Below are 26,811 nucleotides of genomic sequence, written 5' to 3'. Positions count from 1 at the left end.
GCCCCCCCCCAGGGCCCATCAAGGCAGCGCCCCCCCTCGAGGGGCAGGCCCCACGCCCCCCCCCCAGGGCCCATCAAGACAGCACCCTCCCAAGGGGCAGGCCCCCCCCCCAGGGCCCATCAAGGCAGCACCCCCCCTCGAGGGGCAGGCCCCACGCCCCCCCCCAGGGCCCATCAAGACAGCACCCTCCCAAGGGGCAGGCCCCCCCCCAGGGCCCATCAAGGCAGTGCCCCCCCCTCGAGGGGCAGGCCCCACGCCCCCCCCCCAGGGCCCATCAAGGCAGCGCCCCCCCTCGAGGGGCAGGCCCCACGCCCCCCCCCCAGGGCCCATCAAGGCAGTGCCCCCCCCTTGAGGGGCAGGCCCCACGCCCCCCCCCCAGGGCCCATCAAGGCAGCGCCCCCCCTCGAGGGGCAGGCCCCACGCCCCCCCCCAGGGCCCATCAAGGCAGCGCCCCCCCTCGAGGGGCAGGCCCCACGCCCCGTTCCCCGCCCAGCACATTGCGCATCCGCCCACAACAGCCGTGAAACGTCCAATGTCCTTCGGCGAGGGCCAAGCAGCCCCCCCCGCGCTTAGCCAGAAAGAGCCCCCCCGGCCCAGCGCTGGGAAGGGGCCGGCGGGGGCTACAGGTCCAAGGGGGCCGGGGGGCCGGCGGGGGGGCTCCCAGCCAGAGGGGGGTTCTCGGGGTCCCTGAGCTCCTCGTCGTAGCATTCAGCCTGGCGGTACTCCCACAGGCGCAGACAGCCGTCCCACTGCCGGGAGAGAGGGGTCAGCCCCCCGCGCCTGCCCCCGGAGCCCTCCCTCCCTCCCCGGCCCCCCAGCCCGCCTCCCTGGGCCCCCCCCGTAGAGCCCTCCCTCCCCGGCCCCCCCCCGGGCTCCCACCCCGCAGAGCCCTCCCTGTCCTGGCCCCCCCCGTGGAGCCGTCTCTCCCCAGCCCGGCCCCCCAGCCCGCCTCCCTGGGCCCCCCCCCGTAGAGCCCTCCCTCCCCGGCCCCCCCCCGGGCTCCCTCCCCGCAGAGCCCTCCCTGTCCTGGCCCCCCCCCGTGGAGCCGTCTCTCCCCAGCCCGGCCCCCCAGCCCGCCTCCCTGGGCCCCCCCCGTAGAGCCCTCCCTCCCCGGCCCCCCCCCGGGCTCCCTCCCCGCAGAGCCCTCCCTGTCCTGGCCCCCCGTGGAGCCGTCTCTCCCCAGCCCGGCCCCCCAGCCCGCCTCCCTGGGCCCCCCCCCGTAGAGCCCTCCCTCCCCGGCCCCCCCCCCCCCCCGGCCCCCCAGCCCCCTCCCCGCAGAGCCCTCCCTGTCCTGGCCCCCCCGTGGAGCCGTCTCTCCCCAGCCCGGCCCCCCAGCCCGCCTCCCTGGGCCCCCCCCGCAGAGCCCTTCTCCCCCCCCGACTCCCCCCACGGAGCCCTCCCTCCCCCCCCGGCCCCCCAGCCCGCCTCCCTGGGCCCCCCCGCAGAGCCCTCCCTCCCTGCACTGTCTGCCCCCCGGCAGAGCCCCCAGCCCCCCACTCACGGAGCTGCTGACGATCTTCTCCTCGTAGGGGTGCCAGCTGACGTCGCGCACGCAGGAGTCGCGCATGCAGGCGTTGCGATTGGTCAGTTTCTTGATGATCTGCCCACTCAGGAGGTCGTACACTGGGGGCAGGGCAGAGTCTAAGCCAGGGGGTTACTTCCCCCCGCCCAGCACCGTGGTACGTGCCACTTGCACCCCCCTACAATGAGCCCTCCTGACCTTGCCCTCAGTCGGCTGACCCAGCCCCCCCCATCTCTCATAGAATGGTATCTTCCACTGGCTCCCCGACCCCTACAGAATAGTGGTACTAGCCACGTCTCTCCCCCCATGTGAAGGAATGGTCCTTCCCAGTCAGCCTCTTCCACTCTGAATTCAGTGGTACAGTCCAAAGCCCTCTGGCTGCCCCCCCACCACACCCGTGGGCAGGACTTCCTGTTTTGGCCCTTGCTTGGTGGGTGGGACTTCCTGTTTTGCCCTTCCCGGGGGGCGGGACTTCCTGCGTTGTCCTTGCCAGCGGGTGGGTGTTGGCCCCCTCACTCACCCACCACCTTGCCGGTGGAGCAGCCGCTGTAGATGTACCGCTGCCCGGTGCTGTGCGGGGGCGAGAAGCGGCAGCGGATCAGCGTCTGCAGCACCCCGTGGCCCCGGTACGTCATCAGGGAGCTGTCGCCTGGCAGCTTGGTCCTGCGCCAGGCTGGAGATTGACAGGGTCAGAGCCCGCCCACATTCCCGCCAAACCCCTCCCCAGGGCGGAACTTCCTGTTTTGCTCCCCCTCCCCAAGAGGGCAGGCAAACACCCCTCATGCCAACCTTTAGGCCACTGCCTGCACCCCGCTTTCACTCCACTTCCTCTTAACCACTTCCTGTCCCGTCCCCCATTTCCTGTCCCCTGCTCTTGCCACCCCACCCCGCTTCCTGTCCTCCGCAACAGCCCCTCCCCACTTCCTGTCCTCAGCACCCCCACCCTGCCCCCACCCCACCCTGCTTCCTGTCCTCCGCAACGCCCCCTCCCCACTTCCTGTCCTCAGCACCCCCACCCCACTTCCTGTCCTCAGCACTCCCACCCATCCCCCACCCCTCCCCACTTCCTGTCCTCAGCACCCCCAGCCTGCCCCCATCCCATCTCGCTTCCTGTCCTCAGCACCCCCACCCCACCCCACTTCCTGTCCTCAGCACTCCCACCCATCCCCCACCCCTCCCCACTTCCTGTCCTCAGCACCCCCACCCTGCCCCCACCCCACCCCACTTCCTGTCCTCAGCACTCCCACCCATCCCCCACCCCTCCCCACTTCCTGTCCTCAGCACCCCCAGCCTGCCCCCATCCCATCTCGCTTCCTGTCCTCAGCACCCCCACCCCACCCCACTTCCTGTCCTCAGCACTCCCACCCATCCCTCACCCCTCCCCACTTCCTGTCCTCAGCACCCCCAGCCTGCCCCCATCCCATCTCGCTTCCTGTCCTCAGCACCCCCACCCCACCCCACTTCCTGTCCTCAGCACTCCCACCCATCCCTCACCCCTCCCCACTTCCTGTCCTCAGCACCCCCAGCCTGCCCCCATCCCATCTCGCTTCCTGTCCTCAGCACCCCCACCCCACCCCACTTCCTGTCCTCAGCACCCCCACCCATCCCTCACCCCTCCCCGCTTCCTGTCCTAAGCACCCCCCCCCCCCGTCCCCCTGCTCTGCTGACCTTTCCGGGGCACCTGCTGCCAGCGGTAGTCCCAGTTCTGCTGGGTGACGGCCTGGCGCGACGCCTCCAGCCCCTCGCGCCCCGAGGGCCGCCGGATGTCCCACAGCTTGATGGTCTGGTCCTTGGAGTTGGAGATCAGGTAGCGGGCGTCCCCCTGGGGGGCGGGAGAGAGGGTCAGCTCCAGCCCCGCCCTGCCCCGCCCCGCCGCCCGCCGGGGGCGCTCACCTTGCTGTGCAGGAAGGTGATCCCGTCCCGGTGCCCGGCCAGCACCCCCACGGGCTGGGGGTCGTCGTCCCGCATGGTGCGCCGGTCCCACACCTTGCAGAGGGCGTCGTCGCCCCCCGAGAACAGGATGTGGGAGCTGCTGTCGGCGAACGCCACGGCGTTCACGTCGTCCTCGTGCGACTCGATCTGGGGGCGGGAGGCACCTCCGTCGCTGCCACGCCCCCCCGGGCCCCCCGGCCGGACCGCCCCGCCACGGCCCCGGAGCATCGCGGGTAACCCCCTCCCGGACCCCCCCCGCCACGGCCCCGGAGCATCGCGGGTAACCCCCTCCCGGACCCCCCCCCGCCACGGCCCCGGAGCACCGCGGGTAACCCCCTCCCGGACCCCCCCCCGCCACGGCCCCGGAGCATCGCGGGTAACCCCCTCCCGGACCCCCCCCCGCCACGGCCCCGGAGCACCGCGGGTAACCCCCTCCCGGACCCCCCCCCGCCACGGCCCCGGAGCATCGCGGGTAACCCCCTCCCGGCCCCCCCCCGCCGCCACGGGCCCCCGGAGCATCGCGAGTAACCCCCTCCCTCTCCTCCCCCGTGCCCCCGGGGTGGGGAGCGTCATGTAGACGCTGCGCCCACAATCTGCGGTGCTGTTGCCAAGGCGTTCCCAGGGCACCCACCTGCGAGGCTCCCTCCCACCATCCCCCCTGCTCAGGCCCCTCCCCAGGGGCTCCGCCTGCCCCCCAGCAGGAGAGGTACCTTGAGGGTCCGTTTCTTCTGCTCCGGGTCGAATACGTAGACACAGCCGTCGCTGGCGCTGGGGAGGGGAAACCGAGGCATCAGGCTGGCCTGGGGCGCGGAGGGGGGCTGGTGTCTAGGGCAGTGGGCCGGCGGGTGACCCTGACCCCACGGCCTGATGCTCCCCTTGTGGGTAAGAGACACCACACTCCCAGCATGCTCTCTGCCCTTGCCACAGGGCGGGGGCGGAAGCTGGGGGGGGGGGGGGGGGAGAGGGACACACACTCACCCCCCAAGGACCTCTCGCCCGTCGGAGGAGACGGTGAGGGAGAAGATGGCGAAGCGGCGCTCATCCGGCCTGCGGCGAGAAGAGGGAGAGGCTGAAATCCTGGGGGCCTGGCTCTCCCCCCTCACCCCGAGCCCCCTGCCCCCGCTACCTCAGATCCAGCGCCGTGTGGACGTCCCCGTCCCCGTAGATATTACAGATGTGAACTGGGGGGGGAGAGACACGGGTCAGTGCTGCCCGCCGGGGGGGCGGGACCAGGACAGGCTCCGCCCCCGGGCTCTACTCACTGTAGTCGGACCAGCTGGAGTAGAAGAAGTGGGCTCCGTCGGGGGCGAAGGCGACGTCCAGGACGCTCCAGCCCACGTCCCGCGCCCGGATGCTCCTGAACTTCCGGAAGCCTCCGTAGCGGCAGTCGTACAGGCGGATGGTCTGGTCTGGGTGGGCAGGGGGAGGCGAGGGGTGAGGAGGATCGGGGGGGGGGGGGCGTTTACCCACAAGGCCGAGGGGCAGCGGGTGCCCGGGGGCGAGGGCCCAGAGGATCGGGAGGGTACGGTTTACCCAGAAGGCCGAGGGGCAGCAGGCACCCGGGGGGTGAGGACCCAGAGGATCGGGGGTGCCGTGCACCCACAAGTCCAAGGGGCAGAGGGCCTAGAGGATTGGGGTGCCGTTTACCCACGAGGCTGAGGGGCAGCGGGCGCCCGGGGGCCCAGAGGATCGGGGTGCCGTTTACCCACGAGGCCGAGGGGCAGCGGGCGCCCGGGGGCCCAGAGGATCGGGGTGCCGTTTACCCACAAGGCCGAGGGGCAGCGGGCGCCCAGAGGATCGGGGTGCCGTTTGCCCACGAGGCCGAGGGGCAGCGGGCGCCCGGGGGCCCAGAGGATCGGGGTGCCGTTTACCCACGAGGCCGAGGGGCAGCGGGCGCCCGGGGGCCCAGAGGATCGGGGGACCATTTACCCACAAGGCCGAGGGGCAGCGGGCGCCCAGAGGATCGGGGTGCCGTTTACCCACGAGGCCAAGGGGCAGCGGGCGCCCGGGGGCCCAGAGGATCGGGGTGTCGTTTACCCACAAGGCCAAGGGGCAGCGGGCGCCCGGGGGCCCAGAGGATCGGGGGGCCGTTTAGGCCGAGCGGCGGGGGCAGCGGGCGCCCGGGGGCCCAGAGGATCGGGGGGCCGTTTAGGCCGAGCGGCGGGGGCAGCGGGCGCCCGGGGGCCCAGAGGATCGGGGTGTCGTTTACCCACAAGGCCAAGGGGCAGCGGGCGCCCGGGGGCCCAGAGGATCGGGGGGCCGTTTACCCACAAGGCCGAGCGGCGGGGGCAGCGGGCGCCCGGGGGCCCAGAGGATCGGGGGGCCGTTTACCCACAAGGCCGAGCGGCGGGGGCAGCGGGCGCCCGGGGGCCCAGAGGATCGGGGGGCCGTTTAGGCCGAGCGGCGGGGGCAGCGGGCGCCCGGGGGCCCAGAGGATCGGGGGGCCGTTTACCCACAAGGCCGAGCGGCGGGGGCAGCGGGCGCCCGGGGGCCCAGAGGATCGGGGGGCCGTTTAGGCCGAGCGGCGGGGGCAGCGGGCGCCCGGGGGCCCAGAGGATCGGGGGGCCGTTTAGGCCGAGCGGCGGGGGCAGCGGGCGCCCGGGGGCCCAGAGGATCGGGGGGCCGTTTAGGCCGAGCGGCGGGGGCAGCGGGCGCCCGGGGGCCCAGAGGATCGGGGGGCCGTTTACCCACAAGGCCGAGCGGCGGGGGCAGCGGGCGCCCGGGGGCCCAGAGGATCGGGGGGCCGTTTAGGCCGAGCGGCGGGGGCAGCGGGCGCCCGGGGGCCCAGAGGATCGGGGGGCCGTTTAGGCCGAGCGGCGGGGGCAGCGGGCGCCCGGGGGCCCAGAGGATCGGGGGGCCGTTTAGGCCGAGCGGCGGGGGCAGCGTGGTGGCAGCCGCGCCCCCCCCGTACCTTGGCAGGCGGACATGAAGAGCTGCCCGTCCCGGGAGTAGATGCCGCAGAAGGCCTTCTGGGAGTAGGAGTCGGTGAACACCAGCTGGTTGGGCAGGAAGCTGGGGGGGACACAGGGTCAGTGGGAGCCCCCGCGGCGCCCCCCCCCCCCGGCCGATACTCACTGGGACGTCAAGCGGGAGCGCTCGCCGGGGGAGAAGCTGCTGTTGTGGCACAGGCCCCTCTCTCTCTGCGGGGGAGCGGAGCGGGTGTGAGCCCCCGCCGGCCAGCCCCCCACCCCGCCCCGGAGCCCCCCCGCCGGCCAGCGCCCCACCCCGCCCCGGAGCCCCCCCGCCGGCCAGCGCCCCGCCCCTGAGCCCCCCCCCCGCCCCGGAGCCCCCCCCCGCCGGCCAGCGCCCTGCCCCGCCCCGGACCACGCTCCGGAGCCCCCCCCCGACAGCCAGCACCCCCACCCCGCCCCGGAGCCCCCCCGCCGGCCAGCGCCCCGCCCCTGAGCCCCCTCCGCCCCGGAGCCCCCCCCCGGCCAGCACCCCACCCCGCCCCGGAGCCCCCCCGCCGGCCAGCGCCCCGCCCCTGAGCCCCCTCCGCCCCCCCGGAGCCCCCCCACCGGCCAGCACCCCACCCCGCCCCGGAGCCCCCCCGCCGGCCAGCGCCCCGCCCCTGAGCCCCCCCCGCCGGCCAGCGCCCTGCCCCCGCCCCGGACCACGCTCCGGAGCCCCCCCCCGACAGCCAGCGCCCCGTCCCCACCCCGGAGCCCCCCCCGTCGGCCCGGCGCGGGGCCGCGTACCTGGTGGAGGAGGTGGGGGATGCTGCGATTGGCTCGCCGGGAGCCCAGCATCCCGTTGGCCAGGCGGATCTGGGTTTTGATCGCGTTGTTCTGCACATCCCGGGTGTCCGGCGCCGAGTCCACTGGGGGGGCGGGGACAGAGAGAGGCAGCGGGTGTGTGTCGGGGCAGAGACCTCCCAGCACCGCCCCCCAGCTCCGCCCCACTCCCTTCCAGAGACCGGGGTCCTGGTGTGTACCTGGGGGGTTGTAACAGTCTCCCAGATGCCTCTCGGGACGCTGGCCGTGCCGCCGCCTTGCAGCCAAATCTGACATCTGGGGGGCAGAGAAACTAGAGCTCACTCTGCTCCCCTTCAAGCAGCTCCCCAGCCCTGTGCCCAGAGGGTTGGCCGCGCGGAGGGATAGGAACCCGAGAGCCCGGGCTGCCCCTTCCTCTCCTGGTCTCTCAATCCAATGGGTCGGCCAGGCAGCAGCTACTTCACCGCCCGCCGAGTCAACCGGCACGGCCCTTCCCTACACAAACTCCTGGCTGGCCCGGGGCGCGGTGCCTTACAACCGCCCTGCTCAGGGCTGGAGACCCCCGGTGCCCCTCGGGGGAATCCCCTTCCTGGTCGAAGTGTGCTCTGTGCGTGCCCTCGGAATCCCCCAGCCGCCGCGTTCTGGGGCTGGCCCGGGGCCGTCACCCGTTCGGGCCCGAGACTCGGCCCTCTCCTCGTCCAGCTGCATGGGCGCGGGGTGTCGCCCTCCCTCCTTCGCCTCTCCCAACGGCAGGCGCCCCCGGGCCAGCTCCAGAGGGAAACCCCTCTGCTCCTCCACGATCTTCCCCCGCTGCTGTCACTTTGGGGGGCACCGTCACCCTGGGGGAGTTTGCGGGCAGCCACGATTCCCTCCATGGCCCCAAGAGATTACAGTGGCGGCTCCGCCGCCTGCCCCACCCCGTGCGGATGGGTCCCCCTGGATTGGCTGCGGCTCCCTCCCGGGTTTCCGCAGGGAGCGACCGAAGCCGTTGTGTTCCCCTGATCCGCTCCGCATCCACGCTGCCTCCTGTCTTGTGAGTCCACGTGCGAGGGGGGAGGCCCCTTAGCCCCCTCCCTCCCCCAGCCCCCCGCTGAGGTCAAACCAGAGACGGCAGCCTCCGCAGGGGAAAGACCCATTCCCCATCCCCCCCGAGCCAGGCAGGCCCCTGGTGCCCCCGACGTGGGGCAGACGGTGCATGTAGAGGACGAGGCTGCGGGGTAAAGTTACCTGCGCGGTAGATAAGCCCGTACCTGGGGCAGATCCACATGTTCCTCGTCCTCCTCCTCCTCGCTGCGCAGGACCAGGCTGCCCCTCTGGGGCCAGCCGTCCTCGGGGGCCTGCCCCCCTGAGCTAGCGCTGCTGCTGCGGGACCCCATGTCTATGGCATGGTCTGGTGGGCTCGCTGCCTTGGCGCCTCTCCTGCAGCCAGTCGGGAACCAGACGCGCCCTGAAAGGAAAACCGTTAGCCCCCAATCACAGCCCTGCATAGCCAGGGCCAGGACGCCCTCCCCCCTGCCCCACGGCCAGCGTTGCCAGGTGTCCGCTATTGTACCGGATGGGCCGGTTTCGCGCCCTCTGGCCGGTAAAGAACATTCAGACAATAGCGGACACGTGCAACGTCCGGGATTCTCGGCTTTTTCGGCCGGGTGCCGGAGGGAAGCCGGGCGGGGGTGGGGGCAGGGGGAGGGACCCCCCCGGGCGCTGGGACCCCCCAGGAGAGGAGCCCGCGGGTGCCGGGTGGTCGCCCCCTCAGCCAAAACGGACCGGGGGGAACTTCTGGGTCTTCCCACTGGGACACCCAAAGACCTGGCTACGGGGGGGGAGGGGGGGTCACCTTCCTGCCCACGGTCGCCCCCCCACTGTGTTGCCCCAGGGTCCGCCCTTCTCTGTGTTGCAGACCAGGCTCTGCTGCCCCCCCCCTCGCTCCCAGCTCTTGGTACGAGCCACACAGGGGATGTTCCATGCGGAAGGCAGGGCGGGGGGGGGGGGTTTTTTTTGCTCGACAAATTTTTAGCCCGTGTGGTCGGTATTTTTTGGGAGACCAATCAGAGCCCTGCACACTCAGGGGGCACTGCCGTCCCCCTCCGTACCCCACGGCCCCCGACCAATCAGAGCCCTGCACACTCAGGGGGCACTGCCGCCCTCCTCCGTACCCCACAGCCCCGACCAATCAGAGCCCTGCACACTCAGGGGCACTGCCGCCCCCCTCCGTACCCCACGGCCCCCGACCAATCAGAGCCCTGCACACTCAGGGGGCACTGCCGCCCTCCTCCGTACCCCACAGCCCCGACCAATCAGAGCCCTGCACACTCAGGGGCACTGCCGCCCCCCTCCGTACCCCACAGCCCCGACCAATCAGAGCCCTGCACACTCAGGGGCACTGCCGCCCCCCTCCGTACCCCACGGCCCCCGACCAATCAGAGCCCTGCACACTCAGGGGGCACTGCCGCCCCCCTCCGTACCCCACAGCCCCCGACCAATCAGAGCCCTGCACACTCAGGGGGCACTGCCGCCCCCCTCCGTACCCCACAGCCCCCGACCAATCAGAGCCCTGCACACTCAGGGGGCACCGCCGCCCCCCTCCGTACCCCACAGCCCCGACCAATCAGAGCCCTGCACACTCAGGGGGCACTGCCGCCCCCCTCCGTACCCCACAGCCCCCGACCAATCAGAGCCCTGCACACTCAGGGGGCACTGCCGCCCCCCTCCGTACCCCACAGGCCCGACCAATCAGAGCCCTGCACACTCAGGGGCACTGCCGCCCCCCTCCGTACCCCACAGCCCCGACCAATCAGAGCCCTGCACACTCAGGGGGCACTGCCGCCCCCCTCCGTACCCCACAGCCCCCGACCAATCAGAGCCCTGCACACTCAGGGGGCACTGCCGCCCCCCTCCGTACCCCACAGGCCCGACCAATCAGAGCCCTGCACACTCAGGGGCACTGCCGCCCCCCTCCGTACCCCACAGCCCCGACCAATCAGAGCCCTGCACACTCAGGGGGCACTGCCGCCCCCCTCCGTACCCCACAGCCCCGACCAATCAGAGCCCGGCACACTCAGGGGGCACTGCCGCCCCCCTCCGTACCCCACAGCCCCGACCAATCAGAGCCCTGCACACTCAGGGGGCACCGCCGCCCCCCTCCGTACCCCACAGCCCCGACCAATCAGAGCCCTGCACACTCAGGGGGCACTGCCGCCCCCCTCCGTACCCCACAGCCCCCGACCAATCAGAGCCCTGCACACACAGGGGGCACTGCCGCCCTCCTCCGTACCCCACAGCCCCCGACCAATCAGAGCCCTGCACACTCAGGGGGCACTGCCGCCCCCCTCCGTACCCCACAGCCCCCGACCAATCAGAGCCCTGCACACACAGGGGGCACTGCCGCCCCCCTCCGTACCCCACAGCCCCGACCAATCAGAGCCCTGCACACACAGGGGGCACTGCCGCCCCCCTCCGTACCCCACAGCCCCCGACCAATCAGAGCCCTGCACACTCAGGGGGCACCGCCGCCCCCCTCCGTACCCCACAGCCCCGACCAATCAGAGCCCTGCACACTCAGGGGGCACTGCCGCCCCCCTCCGTACCCCACAGCCCCCGACCAATCAGAGCCCTGCACACTCAGGGGCACCGCCGCCCCCCTCCGTACCCCACGGCCCCGACCAATCAGAGCCCTGCACACTCAGGGGCACTGCCGCCCTCCTCCGTACCCCACAGCCCCGACCAATCAGAGCCCTGCACACTCAGGGGCACCGCCGCCCCCCTCCGTACCCCACAGCCGCCGACCAGAGCCCTGCACACTCAGGGGGCAACGCCGCCCCCCTCCGTACCCCACAGCCCCCGACCAATCAGAGCCCTGCACACTCAGGGGGCACCGCCGCCCCCCTCCGTACCCCACGGCCCCGACCAATCAGAGCCCTGCACACTCAGGGGCACTGCCGCCCTCCTCCGTACCCCACAGCCCCGACCAATCAGAGCCCTGCACACTCAGGGGCACCGCCGCCCCCCTCCGTACCCCACAGCCCCGACCAATCAGAGCCCTGCACACTCAGGGGGCACTGCCGCCCCCCTCCGTACCCCACAGCCCCCGACCAATCAGAGCCCTGCACACTCAGGGGGCACCGCCGCCCCCCTCCGTACCCCACGGCCCCCGACCAATCAGAGCCCTGCACACTCAGGGGCACTGCCGCCCCCCTCCGTACCCCACAGCCCTGACCAATCAGAGCCCTGCACACTCAGGGGGCACTGCCGTCTCCCTCCGTACCCCACGGCCCCCGACCAATCAGAGCCCTGCACACTCAGGGGGCACTGCCGCCCTCCTCCGTACCCCACAGCCCCGACCAATCAGAGCCCTGCACACTCAGGGGCACTGCCGCCCCCCTCCGTACCCCACAGCCCCGACCAATCAGAGCCCTGCACACTCAGGGGGCACTGCCGCCCCCCTCCGTACCCCACAGCCCCCGACCAATCAGAGCCCTGCACACTCAGGGGGCACTGCCGCCCCCCTCCGTACCCCACAGGCCCGACCAGAGCCCTGCACACTCAGGGGCACTGCCGCCCCCCTCCGTACCCCACAGCCCCGACCAATCAGAGCCCTGCACACTCAGGGGGCACTGCCGCCCCCCTCCGTACCCCACAGCCCCGACCAATCAGAGCCCGGCACACTCAGGGGGCACTGCCGCCCCCCTCCGTACCCCACAGCCCCGACCAATCAGAGCCCTGCACACTCAGGGGGCACCGCCGCCCCCCTCCGTACCCCACAGCCCCGACCAATCAGAGCCCTGCACACTCAGGGGGCACTGCCGCCCCCCTCCGTACCCCACAGCCCCCGACCAATCAGAGCCCTGCACACACAGGGGGCACTGCCGCCCTCCTCCGTACCCCACAGCCCCCGACCAATCAGAGCCCTGCACACTCAGGGGGCACTGCCGCCCCCCTCCGTACCCCACAGCCCCCGACCAATCAGAGCCCTGCACACACAGGGGGCACTGCCGCCCCCCTCCGTACCCCACAGCCCCCGACCAATCAGAGCCCTGCACACTCAGGGGGCACTGCCGCCCCCCTCCGTACCCCACAGCCCCCGACCAATCAGAGCCCTGCACACTCAGGGGCACCGCCGCCCCCCTCCGTACCCCACGGCCCCGACCAATCAGAGCCCTGCACACTCAGGGGCACTGCCGCCCTCCTCCGTACCCCACAGCCCCGACCAATCAGAGCCCTGCACACTCAGGGGCACCGCCGCCCCCCTCCGTACCCCACAGCCGCCGACCAGAGCCCTGCACACTCAGGGGGCAACGCCGCCCCCCTCCGTACCCCACAGCCCCCGACCAATCAGAGCCCTGCACACTCAGGGGGCACCGCCGCCCCCCTCCGTACCCCACGGCCCCGACCAATCAGAGCCCTGCACACTCAGGGGCACTGCCGCCCTCCTCCGTACCCCACAGCCCCGACCAATCAGAGCCCTGCACACTCAGGGGCACCGCCGCCCCCCTCCGTACCCCACAGCCCCGACCAATCAGAGCCCTGCACACTCAGGGGCACCGCCGCCCCCCTCCGTACCCCACAGCCGCCGACCAGAGCCCTGCACACTCAGGGGGCAACGCCGCCCCCCTCCGTACCCCACAGCCCCCGACCAATCAGAGCCCTGCACACTCAGGGGGCACCGCCGCCCCCCTCCGTACCCCACGGCCCCGACCAATCAGAGCCCTGCACACTCAGGGGCACTGCCGCCCTCCTCCGTACCCCACAGCCCCGACCAATCAGAGCCCTGCACACTCAGGGGCACCGCCGCCCCCCTCCGTACCCCACAGCCCCGACCAATCAGAGCCCTGCACACTCAGGGGCACCGCCGCCCCCCTCCGTACCCCACAGCCCCGACCAATCAGAGCCCTGCACACTCAGGGGCACCGCCGCCCCCCTCCGTACCCCACAGCCCCGACCAATCAGAGCCCTGCACACTCAGGGGGCACCGCCGCCCTCCTCCGTACCCCACGGCCCCGACCAATCAGAGCCCTGCACACTCAGGGGGCACCGCCGCCCTCCTCCGTACCCCACGGCCCCGACCAATCAGAGCCCTGCACACTCAGGGGGCACCGCCGCCCCCCTCCGTACCCCACGGCCCCGACCAATCAGAGCCCTGCACACTCAGGGGGCACCGCCGCCCCCCTCCGTACCCCACGGCCCCGACCAATCAGAGCCCTGCACACTCAGGGGCACCGCCGCCCCCCTCCGTACCCCACGGCCCCGACCAATCAGAGCCCTGCACACTCAGGGGCACCGCCGCCCCCCTCCGTACCCCACGGCCCCGACCAATCAGAGCCCTGCACACTCAGGGGCACCGCCGCCCCCCTCCGTACCCCACGGCCCCCGACCAATCAGAGCCCTGCACACTCAGGGGGCACCGCCGCCCCCCTCCGTACCCCACGGCCCCCGACCAATCAGAGCCCTGCACACTCAGGGGGCACCGCCGCCCTCCTCCGTACCCCACAGCCCCGACCAATCAGAGCCCTGCACACTCAGGGGGCACCGCCGCCCTCCTCCGTACCCCACGGCCCCGACCAATCAGAGCCCTGCACACTCAGGGGGCACCGCCGCCCTCCTCCGTACCCCACAGCCCCGACCAATCAGAGCCCTGCACACTCAGGGGCACCGCCACCCCCCTCCGTACCCCACGGCCCCGACCAATCAGAGCCCTGCACACTCAGGGGCACCGCCGCCCCCCTCCGTACCCCACGGCCCCCGACCAATCAGAGCCCTGCACACTCAGGGGGCACCGCCGCCCCCCTCCGTACCCCACGGCCCCCGACCAATCAGAGCCCTGCACACTCAGGGGCACCTCCGCCCCCCTCCGTACCCCACGGCCCCCGACCAATCAGAGCCCTGCACACTCAGGGGCACCGCCGCCCCTCTCCGTACCCCACGGCCCCCGACCAATCAGAGCCCTGCACACTCAGGGGCACCGCCGCCCCCCTCCGTACCCCACGGCCCCGACCAATCAGAGCCCTGCACACTCAGGGGGCACCGCCGCCCCCCTCCGTACCCCACAGCCCCCGACCAATCAGAGCCCTGCACACTCAGGGGGCACCGCCGCCCCCCTCCGTACCCCACGGCCCCGACCAATCAGAGCCCTGCACACTCAGGGGCACCGCCGCCCTCCTCCGTACCCCACGGCCCCGACCAATCAGAGCCCTGCACACTCAGGGGCACCGCCGCCCCCCTCCGTACCCCACGGCCCCCGACCAATCAGAGCCCTGCACACTCAGGGGCACCGCCGCCCCCCTCCGTACCCCACGGCCCCCGACCAATCAGAGCCCTGCACACTCAGGGGGCACCGCCGCCCCCCTCCGTACCCCACGGCCCCGACCAATCAGAGCCCTGCACACTCAGGGGGCACCGCCGCCCCCCTCCGTACCCCACAGCCCCCGACCAATCAGAGCCCTGCACACTCAGGGGCACCGCCGCCCCCCTCCGTACCCCACAGCCCCGACCAATCAGAGCCCTGCACACTCAGGGGGCACCGCCGCCCCCCTCCGTACCCCACAGCCCCGACCAATCAGAGCCCTGCACACTCAGGGGGCACCGCCGCCCCCCTCCGTACCCCACGGCCCCCGACCAATCAGAGCCCTGCACACTCAGGGGCACCGCCGCCCCCCTCCGTACCCCACGGCCCCCGACCAATCAGAGCCCTGCACACTCAGGGGGCACCGCCGCCCCCCTCCGTACCCCACGGCCCCCGACCAATCAGAGCCCTGCACACTCAGGGGCACCGCCGCCCCCCTCCGTACCCCACAGCCCCGACCAATCAGAGCCCTGCACACTCAGGGGCACCGCCGCCCCCCTCCGTACCCCACGGCCCCCGACCAATCAGAGCCCTGCACACTCAGGGGCACCGCCGCCCCCCTCCGTACCCCACGGCCCCCGACCAATCAGAGCCCTGCACACTCAGGGGCACCGCCGCCCCCCTCCGTACCCCACAGCCCCGACCAATCAGAGCCCTGCACACTCAGGGGCACCGCCGCCCCCCTCCGTACCCCACGGCCCCCGACCAATCAGAGCCCTGCACACTCAGGGGCACCGCCGCCCCCCTCCGTACCCCACAGCCCCGACCAATCAGAGCCCTGCACACTCAGGGGGCACCGCCGCCCCCCTCCGTACCCCACAGCCCCGACCAATCAGAGCCCTGCACACTCAGGGGGCACCGCCGCCCCCCTCCGTACCCCACAGCCCCGACCAATCAGAGCCCTGCACACTCAGGGGGCACCGCCGCCCCCCTCCGTACCCCACAGCCCCGACCAATCAGAGCCCTGCACACTCAGGGGCACCGCCGCCCCCCTCCGTACCCCACAGCCCCCGACCAATCAGAGCCCTGCACACTCAGGGGGCACCGCCGCCCTCCTCCGTACCCCACAGCCCCCGACCAATCAGAGCCCTGCACACTCAGGGGGCACCGCCGCCCTCCTCCGTACCCCACAGCCCCGACCAATCAGAGCCCTGCACACTCAGGGGCACCGCCGCCCCCCTCCGTACCCCACAACCCCGACCAATCAGAGCCCTGCACACTCAGGGGGCACTGCCGCCCTCCTCCGTACCCCACAGCCCCGACCAATCAGAGCCCTGCACACTCAGGGGGCACTGCCGCCCCCCTCCGTACCCCACGGCCCCGACCAATCAGAGCCCTGCACACTCAGGGGCACCGCCGCCCCCCTCCGTACCCCACAGCCCCGACCAATCAGAGCCCTGCACACTCAGGGGCACCGCCGCCCCCCTCCGTACCCCACGGCCCCCGACCAATCAGAGCCCTGCACACTCAGGGGGCACTGCCGCCCCCCTCCGTACCCCACAGCCCCGACCAATCAGAGCCCTGCACACTCAGGGGCACCGCCGCCCCTCTCCGTACCCCACGGCCCCCGACCAATCAGAGCCCTGCACACTCAGGGGCACTGCCGCCCCCCTCCGTACCCCACAGCCCCGACCAATCAGAGCCCTGCACACTCAGGGGCACCGCCGCCCCCCTCCGTACCCCACGGCCCCCGACCAATCAGAGCCCTGCACACTCAGGGGGCACTGCCGCCCTCCTCCGTACCCCACAGCCACCGACCAATCAGAGCGTCCTATATTCGGGGCCGCCCCCAAGCGCACCAATGAGAACGCCCCGTACTTAGGGCACACTCTTGCTGTCCCCGAGCCAGCACCCTTCCTCCCCCCCCACCAATCAGAACCCACCTCATTCCCCCAGCAGCCTTCTCCCCCTCCCCTCGCCGGCCGGCCCTGGCCAATCAGAAACCCCTCCCTAGGCTCCCCCCGCCCTTCCCCGAAGCGCAAGGCGTTGTTCACCCTCCAACGGTCGCGGCGCGAGGCCTTGTTTACATCTTTGGAGCAGCAGCCGCTTCTAACGGAAGAAGGCACGGGGGAGGGGCATGCCCGGCGCCCTCTGATTGGCTCCCTAGCTGGACACCAACGTGGGGGAGAGGGCGTGGTAGAAAATTCGGGGCACGTTGATTGGCGCTCCCACTTGCGGAAGAGGAGGCGGGGATTCGAGGTCTCGCTGATTGGTGGCAGCTGTGGGAGGGGCGGGTCTAGGGTGACGTTCTGGCTCTCTGATTGGACAGTTGCGATGTGACTGGCGCTAGACACGGGGAGACGGGACAAGGCATATTTGGCTCGCAAGCCGTGATTGACATCCAGAAAAAACCCTCCCTTCTCTGATTGGACAACACTGGCTGATGGGCTCGTCTGATTGGACAGTCAGTGAGAGAGTGACAGCGGAGCGCAGAGGCGGGCCTTCAAGTGAGCGCTGGCCCGCTGATTGGACAGGAGGGATTCGATTGCGCGCACAGCAAAGGGAGGCGGAGCGTGGGAGAGAACTCGCTCCCTGATTGGACAGCGGCGATGTGATTGACGGGGGATATAAGGCGGGCCTGAATGGCTGCAGCGATGTGATTGACAGCCAGCAGGGGCCGCCGCAGCTCCTGATTGGCTGAGGAGAGGGTACAAAAAGCAGAGTCGAGCTCCACCCCCTGGCACTTTGTAGCCAGGCCCTAACAACCCCCCCCCGCCCCATAGCCCTCTATACCCGCCCCCAACACTCCCCCACCCCCTATATTCCCACCTCCTGCCCCCTATATCTGCCCCATGGCCCTTTATTCCTGCCCCCTATATCTGCCCCCCACTGTTCCCCTGCCCCCCCATGGCCCTTTATACCCACCCCCCCACACCCTCCTTTATCCCTGCCCCCCAATCTCCCCCTGCCCCTTTAGACCTGCCCCCCAATACTCTCCTGCCCCATGGCCTTTTAAACCCACCCCCAAAGTCCCCCCCACCCCATGGCCCTTTATCTCCCCCCCATGCTCTCCCTCCCCATGGCCCTTTATTTCTGCCCCCAACGTCCTCCTGCCCCACAGCCCTTTATCTCCCCCCCCCCCCAATGCTCTCCCTCCCCATGGCCCTTTATTTCTGCCCCCAACGTCCTCCTGCCCCACAGCCCTTTATCTCCCCCCCCAATGCTCTCCCTCCCCACGGCCCTTTATACCCGCTCCCCCAGTGTCCCCTGACCCGTCATACCCGCCCTTACTGCTCCCCTGCTGCCTGGCGCTTTGTTCCCTGCCCCAATGCTGCCCCCGATACTTTATACCCAGCCGCTCCCGCCCCCTGGCACTTTGTACCTCGCCACTAACGCCCCTCTGCCCCCTCCCTTAGCTGCAGAGTCCCGTCCCCCCCCCGCGTTAATGGGTAACTTCCCTAGCCCCGGCTCCAAGGCCAGAATGAACCAACCCCTGGTCAAAGTCCCCCCGCGGCTGCGCCGACCCCCAGGAGCGGGGCAGGGCAGGGCCCTGGGGGCCTGGGTACTGTCCCTTTCTCGCCCCCCTCCCCTCCCCACCGCAGTAACTGGCGCCACTCCTGTTACAATCCTCTTTTATTTTTCACAGTCGGGTCTCGTTAGTATTTATTAGTTACAAAATCCCATTGGGGCGCACAAAGAGATCCAGGGCTTTTGTGCTTCATCTCCCCCCTCCTGGGCAAAGCCGGCACGGAGCCTTGGCCGGGTCCTGCTGCTGTTCTGCGGCCGGGATTCCCCCTACTCCTGTTTCTATGTCTCCGTCCTGCTCCTTCGCCCCGCTGGGCTCGGGGGCATTGCTGGGAGCCGTCCTCCCTGAATGTAAGGCAAAGGCCCCGGCTGGGGCAAAGCAGTCCTGAGGCGTTTCAGGTTGTAGGTATAGTTAAGGACGGAACATAATGGGCGTCGTTAAGGACGGAGCATCATGGTTGTCCTTAGGGACGGAGTATAATGGGCGTCGTTAAGGACGGGGTGTAACTGATGCATGGAGGGCATCGGAGAGGGGCAAGGTATGATCTGGAAGCAGAGAAGCGAGGATGCTGGTGAGAGACTGGCATGGCGGGCAGAGCCAGGGTAAGCAACAGGAGGGCGAGATATCCCTCCCCAAGGCACTTGGGAGCTGCCAGGCCTGCGAATGACTTAGCAGCTGGATTTCTTGCAGAGCTTGCTTCAGTTCAGGTGAGATCAGGTGAGATCCTACCTCCTGTGAGGGAGGCGGGAAGAACGGGTCGAGGATTCGGAGGACGATTCTAGCTCCAGGTGGCTCCGTGCCACGTTAGGCATGCAGGTGGCGGCCAGACAAAGGGAGGAGCAGCTGTGGCATGGATAGAGAGGAGGAAGTAGGGATTTTGGTCAGAGATTTGGTCAAGCGTCAGGAATTCGGCCGGCCTCCCACTTGGCAAAGGGCGTTGAAATTACGGTGAGGCCAGGGCTGGCTTGGGCTGTGGAAAAGGACACCGCTCCTGAGTCCACGGACGGTTACTACTGCTTCCGAACTGCTTGGGAAGGCAAACAGGCACTGTGGTTGCCCGGTGCTGTCTTTTTAGTGTTGCCACCGGAGCAAAGATAATGGTTAAGATTTGGCCTTCTTGTGGGAGCTACCTCTGGAGGACGCTTGGCTTACATTGACGTTGAACTTAATGACGATGGGTTTGGGGGCAGATGCTGAAGTCCTGTTGTGTTGGAAGAGCTAGACCCCACATCTTGCTGGAAGGAAGGTCAGTGTTCCAAGTGGGACAAGATGGCCGACTTAAGAGCACCAAAACAAGATGGCAGAACCATGGTGAAGAGAAGAGAAATGGCCAGGCCGTATCCAGGAATCAAGATGGCGGACATCGTCAAGGAAACGAAATGGCCAAGCCACGTCAAGGCAACACGAAGGCCAAACCACGTCAGTTGGAGAAGAGGGCGGAACCACAGTCAAGAAGAGAAAATGGCCAACCTACCACGGTCAATGGAACAAAATGGCTGACTCATGCAAACTCAATGGCGGAACCGTGGTCAAGAGAAGAAGCCGGCCAACCCATGTCAACGGAAGACGATTCGTAGTAAGGCAACAAGATGGTGGCGGCTTCAGTTAGGCAAGGCGGGGGAATGCGACGTAAACAAACTCCACGAGGGTCGTGTCTTCCTGTCCCCCCGCTCACATCTTCTTCACCCGGCTCTCCAGCCCTTCGAGTTCCCTCATCACCTCCCGGGGCAGGTCGTCGTTGACCTGTTCGGTCAGGTACTTGCGCACCTCCAGCGCCTCCTGCTCCCAGAAGGCCTTGGGCAGGGAGAAGAGCTCCTGGAAGTCCACCTTGGCCAAGCCCTGGAGGTTGAGGGCCCCCTCCCGGGGCACGTAGCCGATGGGCGTCTCCTCCGCGCTCTCCTCCCCTTCCACCCGCCGGAAGATCCAGTCCAGCACCCGCGAGTTCTCCCCAAAGCCCGGCCACAGGAAGTTGCCGGCCGCGTCCTTGCGGAACCAGTTGACGTGGAAGATCTTGGGCAGACGCACCCCGCGCCGCTCCTCCATGCCCAGCCAGTGCTCCAGGTAGCGCCCAAAGTTGTACCCGAAGAAGGGGCGCATGGCGAAGGGGTCATGCATGATCACCTTGCCTGGAGAGTGGGGGAGAAGGTAGGTTGGCCATGGGATTGTGGGTAACCGGGGACCAGGGGAGAGCAGCGCCAAGAACTGTGGGTAACTGGGCAAGGCGGGAGGCCCACACAAAGGACTCTGGGTAGCCGGGCAGGATGGGAGGCTGGTGCAAAGGATTGTGGGGTAGCCGGGCAGGGCGGGAGGCTGGTGCAAAGGATTGTGGGGTAGCTGGGCAGGGCGGGAGGCTGGTGCAAAGGATTGTGGGGTAGCTGGGCAGGGCGGGAGGCTGGTGCAAAGGATTGTGGGGTAGCTGGGCAGGGCGGGAGGCTGGTGCAAAGGATTGTGGGGTAGCTGGGCAGGGTGGGAGGCTGGTGCAAAGGATTGTGGGTAGCTGGGCAGGGCGGGAGGCCGGTGCAAAGGATTGTGGGTAGCCGGGCAGGGCGGTAGGCCAGTGCAAAGGCCTGTGGGTAGTGGGACGGGGCGGGAGGCCGGCCCAGAGGCCTGTAGGTAGCGGGGTTCCCGGGGGCGGACGTTACCTTTGTGCTCGGCGGCAGCGGTGGACTCGGACCGCATGGCGCTGCCCACGAAGACGCCGTGCCGCCAGTTGAAGGCCTCGTAGACCAGCGGCACCCCTGGGGAGACGAGGAGAGCGGCATGAGCCTGTGGGGGGCCCAGGAGTCCGGGCGGGGCCCCAAGGGGGGGAACTTACCCTGGGGTCTCCTCCCGCCGAAGATGATGGCGTCGATGGGGACCCCCTCGGGGGACTCCCAGGCCGGGTCCATGATGGGGCACTGCCGGGCCGGGGCGCAGAAGCGGGAGTTGGGGTGGGCGCACGGTTCCTTGGCACCTGGGGCAGAGAGAGAGAGAGACGGGGGCGGTCAGGGGGCGCTGCCAGTGGGGAGGGGGTGCCGTCTGCGGGGAGGGTGCCCGGTCCTACCTGGCGTACGGGGGTGGTCAGGCGCGCTGCCCGCGGGGAGGGGGTGCCGCCTGCGGGGAGGGGGTGCCGCCTGCGGGGAGGGGGCCGGTCCTACCTGGCGTCCGGGGGAGGTCGGGGGCGCTGCCCGCGGGGAGGGGGCCGTTCCTACCTGGCGTCCGGGGGAGGTCGGGGGCGCTGCCCGCGGGGAGGGGGCCGTTCCTACCTGGCGTCCGGGGGCGGTCAGGGGGCGCCGCCTGCGGGGAGGGGGCCCGGTCCTACCTGGCGTCCGGGGGTGGTCAGGGGGTGCCGCCCGCGGGGAGGGGGTGCCGCCCGCGGGGAGGGGGCCGTTCCTACCTGGCGTCCGGGGGAGGTCGGGGGTGCCGCCCGCGGGGAGGGGGCCGTTCCTACCTGGCGTCCGGGGAGGTCGGGGGTGCCACCCGCGGGGAGGGGCCCGTTCCTACCTGGCGTCCGGGGGCGGTCAGGGGGCGCTGCCCGCGGGGAGGGGCCCGTTCCTACCTGGCGTCCGGGGGAGGTCGGGGGTGCCGCCCGCGGGGAGGGGGGCCGGTCCTACCTGGCGTCCGGGGGCGGTCGGGGGCGCTGCCCGCGGGGAGGGGGCCGTTCCTACCTGGCGTCCGGGGAGGTCGGGGGTGCCGCCCGCGGGGAGGGGCCCGTTCCTACCTGGCGTCCGGGGGCGGTCAGGGGGCGCTGCCCGCGGGGAGGGGCCCGTTCCTACCTGGCGTCCGGGGGCGGTCAGGGGGCGCTGCCCGCGGGGAGGGGCCCGTTCCTACCTGGCGTCCGGGGGAGGTCGGGGGCGCTGCCCGCGGGGAGGGGCCCGTTCCTACCTGGCGTCCGGGGGCGGTCAGGGGGCGCTGCCCGCGGGGAGGGGCCCGTTCCTACCTGGCGTCCGGGGGAGGTCAGGGGGTGCTGCCCGCGGGGAGGGGGCCGGTCCTACCTGGCGTCCGGGGGAGGTCGGGGGTGCCGCCCGCGGGGAGGGGGCCGGTCCTACCTGGCGTCCGGGGGAGGTCGGGGGGTGCCGCCCGCGGGGAGGGGGCCGGTCCTACCTGGCGTCCGGGGGAGGTCGGGGGTGCCGCCCGCGGGGAGGGGGCCGGTCCTACCTGGCGTCCGGGGGAGGTCAGGGGGTGCCGCCCGCGGGGAGGGGGCCGGTCCTACCTGGCGTCCGGGGGAGGTCGGGGGTGCCGCCCGCGGGGAGGGGGCCGGTCCTACCTGGCGTCCGGGGGAGGTCGGGGGTGCCGCCCGCGGGGAGGGGGCCGGTCCTACCTGGCGTCCGGGGAGGTCGGGGGCGCTGCCCGCGGGGAGGGGGCCGGTCCTACCTGGCGTCCGGGGGAGGTCGGGGGTGCCGCCCGCGGGGAGGGGGCCGTTCCTACCTGGCGTCCGGGGGCGGTCAGGGGGTGCTGCCCGCGGGGAGGGGGCGCCGCCCGCGGGGAGGGGGCCGGTCCTACCTGGCGTCCGGGGAGGTCGGGGGCGCTGCCCGCGGGGAGGGGGCCGGTCCTACCTGGCGTCCGGGGGAGGTCGGGGGCGCTGCCCGCGGGGAGGGGGCCGGTCCTACCTGGCGTCCGGGGGAGGTCGGGGGTGCTGCCCGCGGGGAGGGGGCCGTTCCTACCTGGCGTCCAGGGCCGCCCCAGCCAGCTGGTGACGGTGGTGCCGGGGGGCAGGTGGTGGTCGATCCCCTCCCAGTAGACGCCGCCCTCGCTGGTCTCGCCCACGTTGGTGAAGAGGGTGTTGCGCTGCACGGTGTGCATGGCGTTGGGGTTGGTCTTCATGGAGGTGCCCGGCGCCACGCCGAAGAAGCCGTTCTCGGGGTTGATGGCCCGCAGCCGGCCTGGGGGCGGGGAGGCGGGTGAGCCGGGGAGGGGGCCCGCAGCCGCCCAGCCCCCCTGGCCGTGGGGGTGCCCTGGCTCCCTTCCTCCCCACCCCCCCGAACCTCACCCTCGCTGTCAAACTTCATCCAGGCGATGTCGTCCCCCACGCACTCCACCCTCCAGCCGGGCAGCGTGGGGTTCATCATGGCCAGGTTGGTTTTCCCGCAGGCGCTGGGGAACGCGGCCGCCACGTACTTCTTCCGCCCCTCGGGGTTGGTGATGCCCAGGATCTGGGGGGGCGTCGGGGGAAAGTGGGAACACGAGGGGCTCCCTGCACCTCCCAAGAGAGCGGCAGAGCCCGGAAAACCACCCACAATGCTTTGCAACGGGGCCCGCAGTGCTTTGCAACGTTTTCGGGGAGCCCACGAGACGTGTTGCAAAGGATTGTGGGTAGCCAGGTAACCCAACACCATGCAGCAAAGGATTGTGGGGTTAGCCTGCTACCCACAATCCTTTGCAATTCCCTTTCCCATTACCCACAGCCCTTGGTGCCGGAATCCTTCTGACCCACCGTCCTCTGTGGCCACTCAGATTACCCAGCATCCTTTGCACCCGTAATTAGCCATAACTGCCCTCTGACCCACCGCCTAGGGCCAGTGCCCCTGGGGGGTCGGGCTAGGGCCCCCCGGCCGGCCCCACCGTCAGACACAGCCCTGTGTACCTGGCGTGTCAACAGGGCCCAGGCACTGATTAACTAATATTTGCTCGTTAAACATCTGGGGGGCGGGGAAGTAAACACAGCCCGGCCTTTGGCCCCGGCCGGCCGGCTCAGAACCCAGGAACCCTGCCCCCGCCCCGGGCCTACCAGGCATCCGGGCCCCCCTCACCAGCATGTGCTCAGCCAGCCAGCCCTCGTCCTTGGCGATGCGCGAGGCGATGCGCAGGGCGAAGCATTTCTTCCCCAGCAGCGAGTTGCCGCCGTAGCCGCTGCCGAAGGAGATGATCTCCCTGTTGTCCGGCACGTGGGCGATCAGGGTCTTCTCGGGGTTGCAGGGCCAGTTGTTCACCAGCTCCTCTGGGGGCAGAGACGGGGGTTAGGGGGTGAATGCACCAGGGGTCTGATCCCACTGCTCACACCAGCATCTGGCAGGGATTGGTTGGGGGGGGGAATTACTCCACAGCACCCACTAATTTTAAGGCCTGTGTATGTGTCTCTGGGGGGTGTTATCCCACCGCACCCACCAATGTTGGGGATCTCTCTTGGGGTGTTATCCTATATCTCTGTGAGCATCTCATTCTGGGGGAGTTATCCTACAGCACCCCCCATTAGCAGCTGTGTGTCCCCAGCACACCCTCTCCTCCCCACGGGATGAATTTGGCTGCATGTGGCCGTGGGAGTTATCCCACCGCACCCACCAACGGTCCAGGACTCACCTTGAAGCGGCAGGGGACGCCCCACAGAGTGGAGGCACTTGACAAACTCCCTGTCGCCCAGGGCACGGAGGACGGGGGCCCCCATCCGGGTCATGATGCGCATGCTGGCCACCACGTAGGGGGAGTCGGTGAGCTGCACCCCGATCTTGGAAAGGGGGGAGCCGATGGGGCCCATGCTGTACGGGATGACGTACATGATGCGGCCTGCGGGGGGGAGACAGAGCAATGGGCATGGGAGGGATGGAGGACAGTGTGGGGGAGGCCGGTCCTTGCGTCCCCCCTCCCCCGGGCGAAGGGCCGTCACCTTTCATGCAGCCGGGGAAGCGGTCGTCCACGGCTTCCTGGAAGGCGGCGGGGCTCATCCAGTTGCCCAGCTGGCCCTTGGCGCCCGCGGGGGGATGGGCACCGTGTCCCGCTGCTCCTCCGTCACGATCACCGTCTTGCTCTCCACCCGCGCCACGTCCTTGGGGTCCGTGCGGGCCAGCCAGCTGGGCGGGGAAGAGCCGGGGGTCAGCGCCGCCGGGAGCCGGGCAGGGGAGGGGATCCGGGGGGGCACCTACCAGTTCTCATATTTGCCCAGCTGTTTGATGACGCCCTCGTCCTCCAGCAGCCCCAGGACGGTCCCGCTCTCGGCCTCGGAGCCGTCGCACACGTGGACGCCCTCCGGCTGGCACAGCCGCACCCCGCGCTCCACGAAGGCCCGCACCCGGCTCGGCAGCCGGCCCAGGTCCCCGCTGGGCACCCGCTGGGCATGGGCCGACCGGACTGGCACCCCCCACCAGCCCCGCAGGGAGCGGGCACGCTGCCTGCAGCGGCGAGAGCGGGAGGAGAGGCGTCCGTGGCAGAGTTTGCACCAGCACGTGCGAGCTCGCACCGGCGCGTGCGAGCTCGCACAACAAAGTCGCTGCTTGCATGCACAAGTGCAGGCACTTCCAAGCGGTGGAGCCTGCACAAGAACACGTGTGGTTGCATCCCCAAGCGTGCGCTGCAGGGAGAGAAAGGTGCACGGGGTGGTCTGTGTGCACACTGGGGTGCAAATGCTTCTGCACGTGTTGGCTTAGCCTGCACAAGGCAGCGGGAGCTTCCACAAGCATTTCCGAGGGTGCCCAAAAAGGTGCATCCTTGCACGAGCATCCATGGGCCTACGTGTTTGCACAAGTGGGTCAGAGCATGCAGAAAAGTGCATACATTTTCACGAGGGCATGTGTTTGCACAAGCCTTTCGGAGAGTGTGTACGTGTCAGAATAGACCCGACGGCATGTCAGCCTGCAACATTTTGCACTGGGTCCCAGCGCGCACATCGGGACGAGTCCCTGCGCTTGCCCCAGCCCTCCTGGTGGTGCCCTGTGGGGAAACACTGGTGCAAGCGTGCCACCGAGCACAAAGAGGCTGCTGGAAGTGGCCCGGGGAGCGGGGAGGCTGTGGCAGGCACGTCGACATGCACAGAAGCCCGTGGGAATTTGCACGAGGAGCTGCGAGCGTGTGCGCGGAGCGGCTGAGCCGGGTCAGACCCACGTGCTTATGGCACACGTGGCCCGGGGGGGAATGCACATGCGCGTGTTGGACGAGCAGTCGTGCAAGACCCCCCCACCCCTCCAACAACTAGAGCAGCCCCCCGCCCCCCATAGCTCCCCCACGGCCTTGGCACGTGCCCCACGGCGGACGCCAATGGGCAGGCTGCCTGGAGCGGGGTGGAGACCTGCGGGGCAAAGAGCAAGAGACAAGCCCACGTTGCTGGACTTTCACCCCGAGGCCGTGGGGGGGGGAAGGGACAAAGGGGCAGCCCCCCAGCAGGGGGCTGGCCGGGACGTGTTGTCCCCAGCGCTGACCCTGGGGCGGCTTGCCCAATCCGGCTGGCTGGCTCCCAGGCAGGGAGAGGCGGCTGTGGCTGGGGCGGAGCACAGCCGCACAGAACGGGGCCCCCACCCGGCGGGGAGCAGGCAACGCCCAGGGGACCGGCACCAGCCAGGTCCTGGGGGGGGAGGGGGGAGGCAAGTGGGTGGAGCCAGGGGCGGGGCTAGTGACATGGAGGCAAAACAAGGAAGTGAGGCCCTGAGCTCTGGGAAAAGCAAAACAGACCCAGAGACCCCCAGTGCCCCCCAGCCCCTGCCCTGCCAGTGCCCCTCCCCCAGCCCCCCAGCTCTGCCCCCCCAGCCCTGCCAGTGCCCCTCACTCCCGCCCCCCAGCTCTGCCCCCCTGCCCTGCCAGTGCCCCTCCCCCAGCCCCCCAGCTCCTGCCCCCCCAGCCCGCCAGTGTCCCTCACTCCCGCCCCCCAGCTCTGCCCCCCCAGCCCTGCCAGTGTCCCTCTCTCCCCCCGCCCCCCAGCCCCGCCAGCGCCCCTCACTCCCGTCCCCCAGCCTGCCAGTGTCCCTCACTCCCGCCCCCCAGCTCTGCCCCCCCAGCCCGCCAGTGTCCCTCACTCCCGCCCCCCAGTGCTCCGCCCCAGCCCGCCAGTGTCCCTCACTCCCACCCCCCAGCTCTGCCCCCCCAGCCCGCCAGTGTCCCTCACTCCCGCCCCCCAGTGCTCCGCCCCAGCCCGCCAGTGTCCCTCACTCCCGCCCCCCAG

General features: G+C 70.6%; 2 protein-coding genes across 3 annotated transcripts; both read right to left on the bottom strand.

Moving 5' to 3' along the window:
* Nucleotides 1-398: 398 nt before the first annotated feature.
* Nucleotides 399-17,084, bottom strand: DCAF11 (DDB1 and CUL4 associated factor 11). Of its 2 annotated transcripts, XM_089774496.1 has the most exons (15): nucleotides 16,498-17,084; nucleotides 8,418-8,614; nucleotides 7,389-7,464; nucleotides 7,153-7,274; nucleotides 6,530-6,594; nucleotides 6,366-6,466; nucleotides 4,717-4,863; nucleotides 4,581-4,635; nucleotides 4,433-4,501; nucleotides 4,165-4,222; nucleotides 3,416-3,601; nucleotides 3,191-3,344; nucleotides 2,043-2,195; nucleotides 1,502-1,623; nucleotides 399-749 (listed from the first exon to the last, which is right to left on the bottom strand). In XM_089774496.1, the coding sequence occupies exons 2-15, from the start codon at nucleotides 8,541-8,543 to the stop codon at nucleotides 621-623; spliced, it is 1,563 nt and encodes a 520-aa protein (XP_089630622.1). In that variant the 5' UTR covers nucleotides 8,544-8,614; nucleotides 16,498-17,084; the 3' UTR covers nucleotides 399-620. The 2 variants fall into 2 exon arrangements, with proteins under 2 accessions (XP_089630622.1, XP_089630623.1); XM_089774497.1 differs by lacking the exon at nucleotides 16,498-17,084 and having other exon boundaries at nucleotides 8,395-8,535.
* Nucleotides 17,085-18,058: 974 nt separating this feature from the next.
* On the bottom strand, nucleotides 18,059-24,943 carry PCK2 (phosphoenolpyruvate carboxykinase 2, mitochondrial). Its single transcript, XM_089774498.1, has 9 exons — nucleotides 24,806-24,943; nucleotides 24,550-24,733; nucleotides 24,246-24,449; nucleotides 23,699-23,886; nucleotides 22,939-23,101; nucleotides 22,613-22,831; nucleotides 20,785-20,922; nucleotides 20,612-20,707; nucleotides 18,059-20,095 (listed from the first exon to the last, which is right to left on the bottom strand). The coding sequence occupies exons 2-9, from the start codon at nucleotides 24,605-24,607 to the stop codon at nucleotides 19,641-19,643; spliced, it is 1,521 nt and encodes a 506-aa protein (XP_089630624.1). The 5' UTR covers nucleotides 24,608-24,733; nucleotides 24,806-24,943; the 3' UTR covers nucleotides 18,059-19,640.
* Nucleotides 24,944-26,811: the final 1,868 nt, after the last annotated feature.

Source organism: Pelodiscus sinensis, chromosome 30 (genome assembly GCF_052426305.1).
Source record: "Pelodiscus sinensis isolate ZL-2025 chromosome 30, ASM5242630v1, whole genome shotgun sequence".
NCBI lineage: Eukaryota > Metazoa > Chordata > Testudines > Trionychidae > Pelodiscus > Pelodiscus sinensis.
This window is presented reverse-complemented; position numbering and strand designations above follow the sequence as displayed.

What these genes read in the sequence shown, in the direction of transcription:
- DCAF11 (XM_089774496.1), bottom strand. Translation starts at nt 8,543, where the DNA reads ATGGGGTCCCGCAGCAGCAGCGCTAGCTCAGGGGGGCAGGCCCCCGAG. An exon ending in AGAAGAAACGGACCCTCAAG is followed by an intron (nt 3,602 to 4,164) that starts GTACCTCTCCTG and finishes TCCCGCCCCCAG; the next exon opens with ATCGAGTCGCACGAGGACGA. An exon ending in TCACCTTCCTGCACAGCAAG is followed by an intron (nt 3,345 to 3,415) that starts GTGAGCGCCCCC and finishes CCCGCCCCCCAG; the next exon opens with GGGGACGCCCGCTACCTGAT.
- PCK2 (XM_089774498.1), bottom strand. Translation starts at nt 24,607, where the DNA reads ATGAGCCCCGCCGCCTTCCAGGAAGCCGTGGACGACCGCTTCCCCGGC. An exon ending in GATGAAGTTTGACAGCGAGG is followed by an intron (nt 22,832 to 22,938) that starts GTGAGGTTCGGG and finishes CCCCGCCCCCAG; the next exon opens with GCCGGCTGCGGGCCATCAAC. An exon ending in GGGGCGGCCCTGGACGCCAG is followed by an intron (nt 20,923 to 22,612) that starts GTAGGAACGGCC and finishes TCTCTGCCCCAG; the next exon opens with GTGCCAAGGAACCGTGCGCC.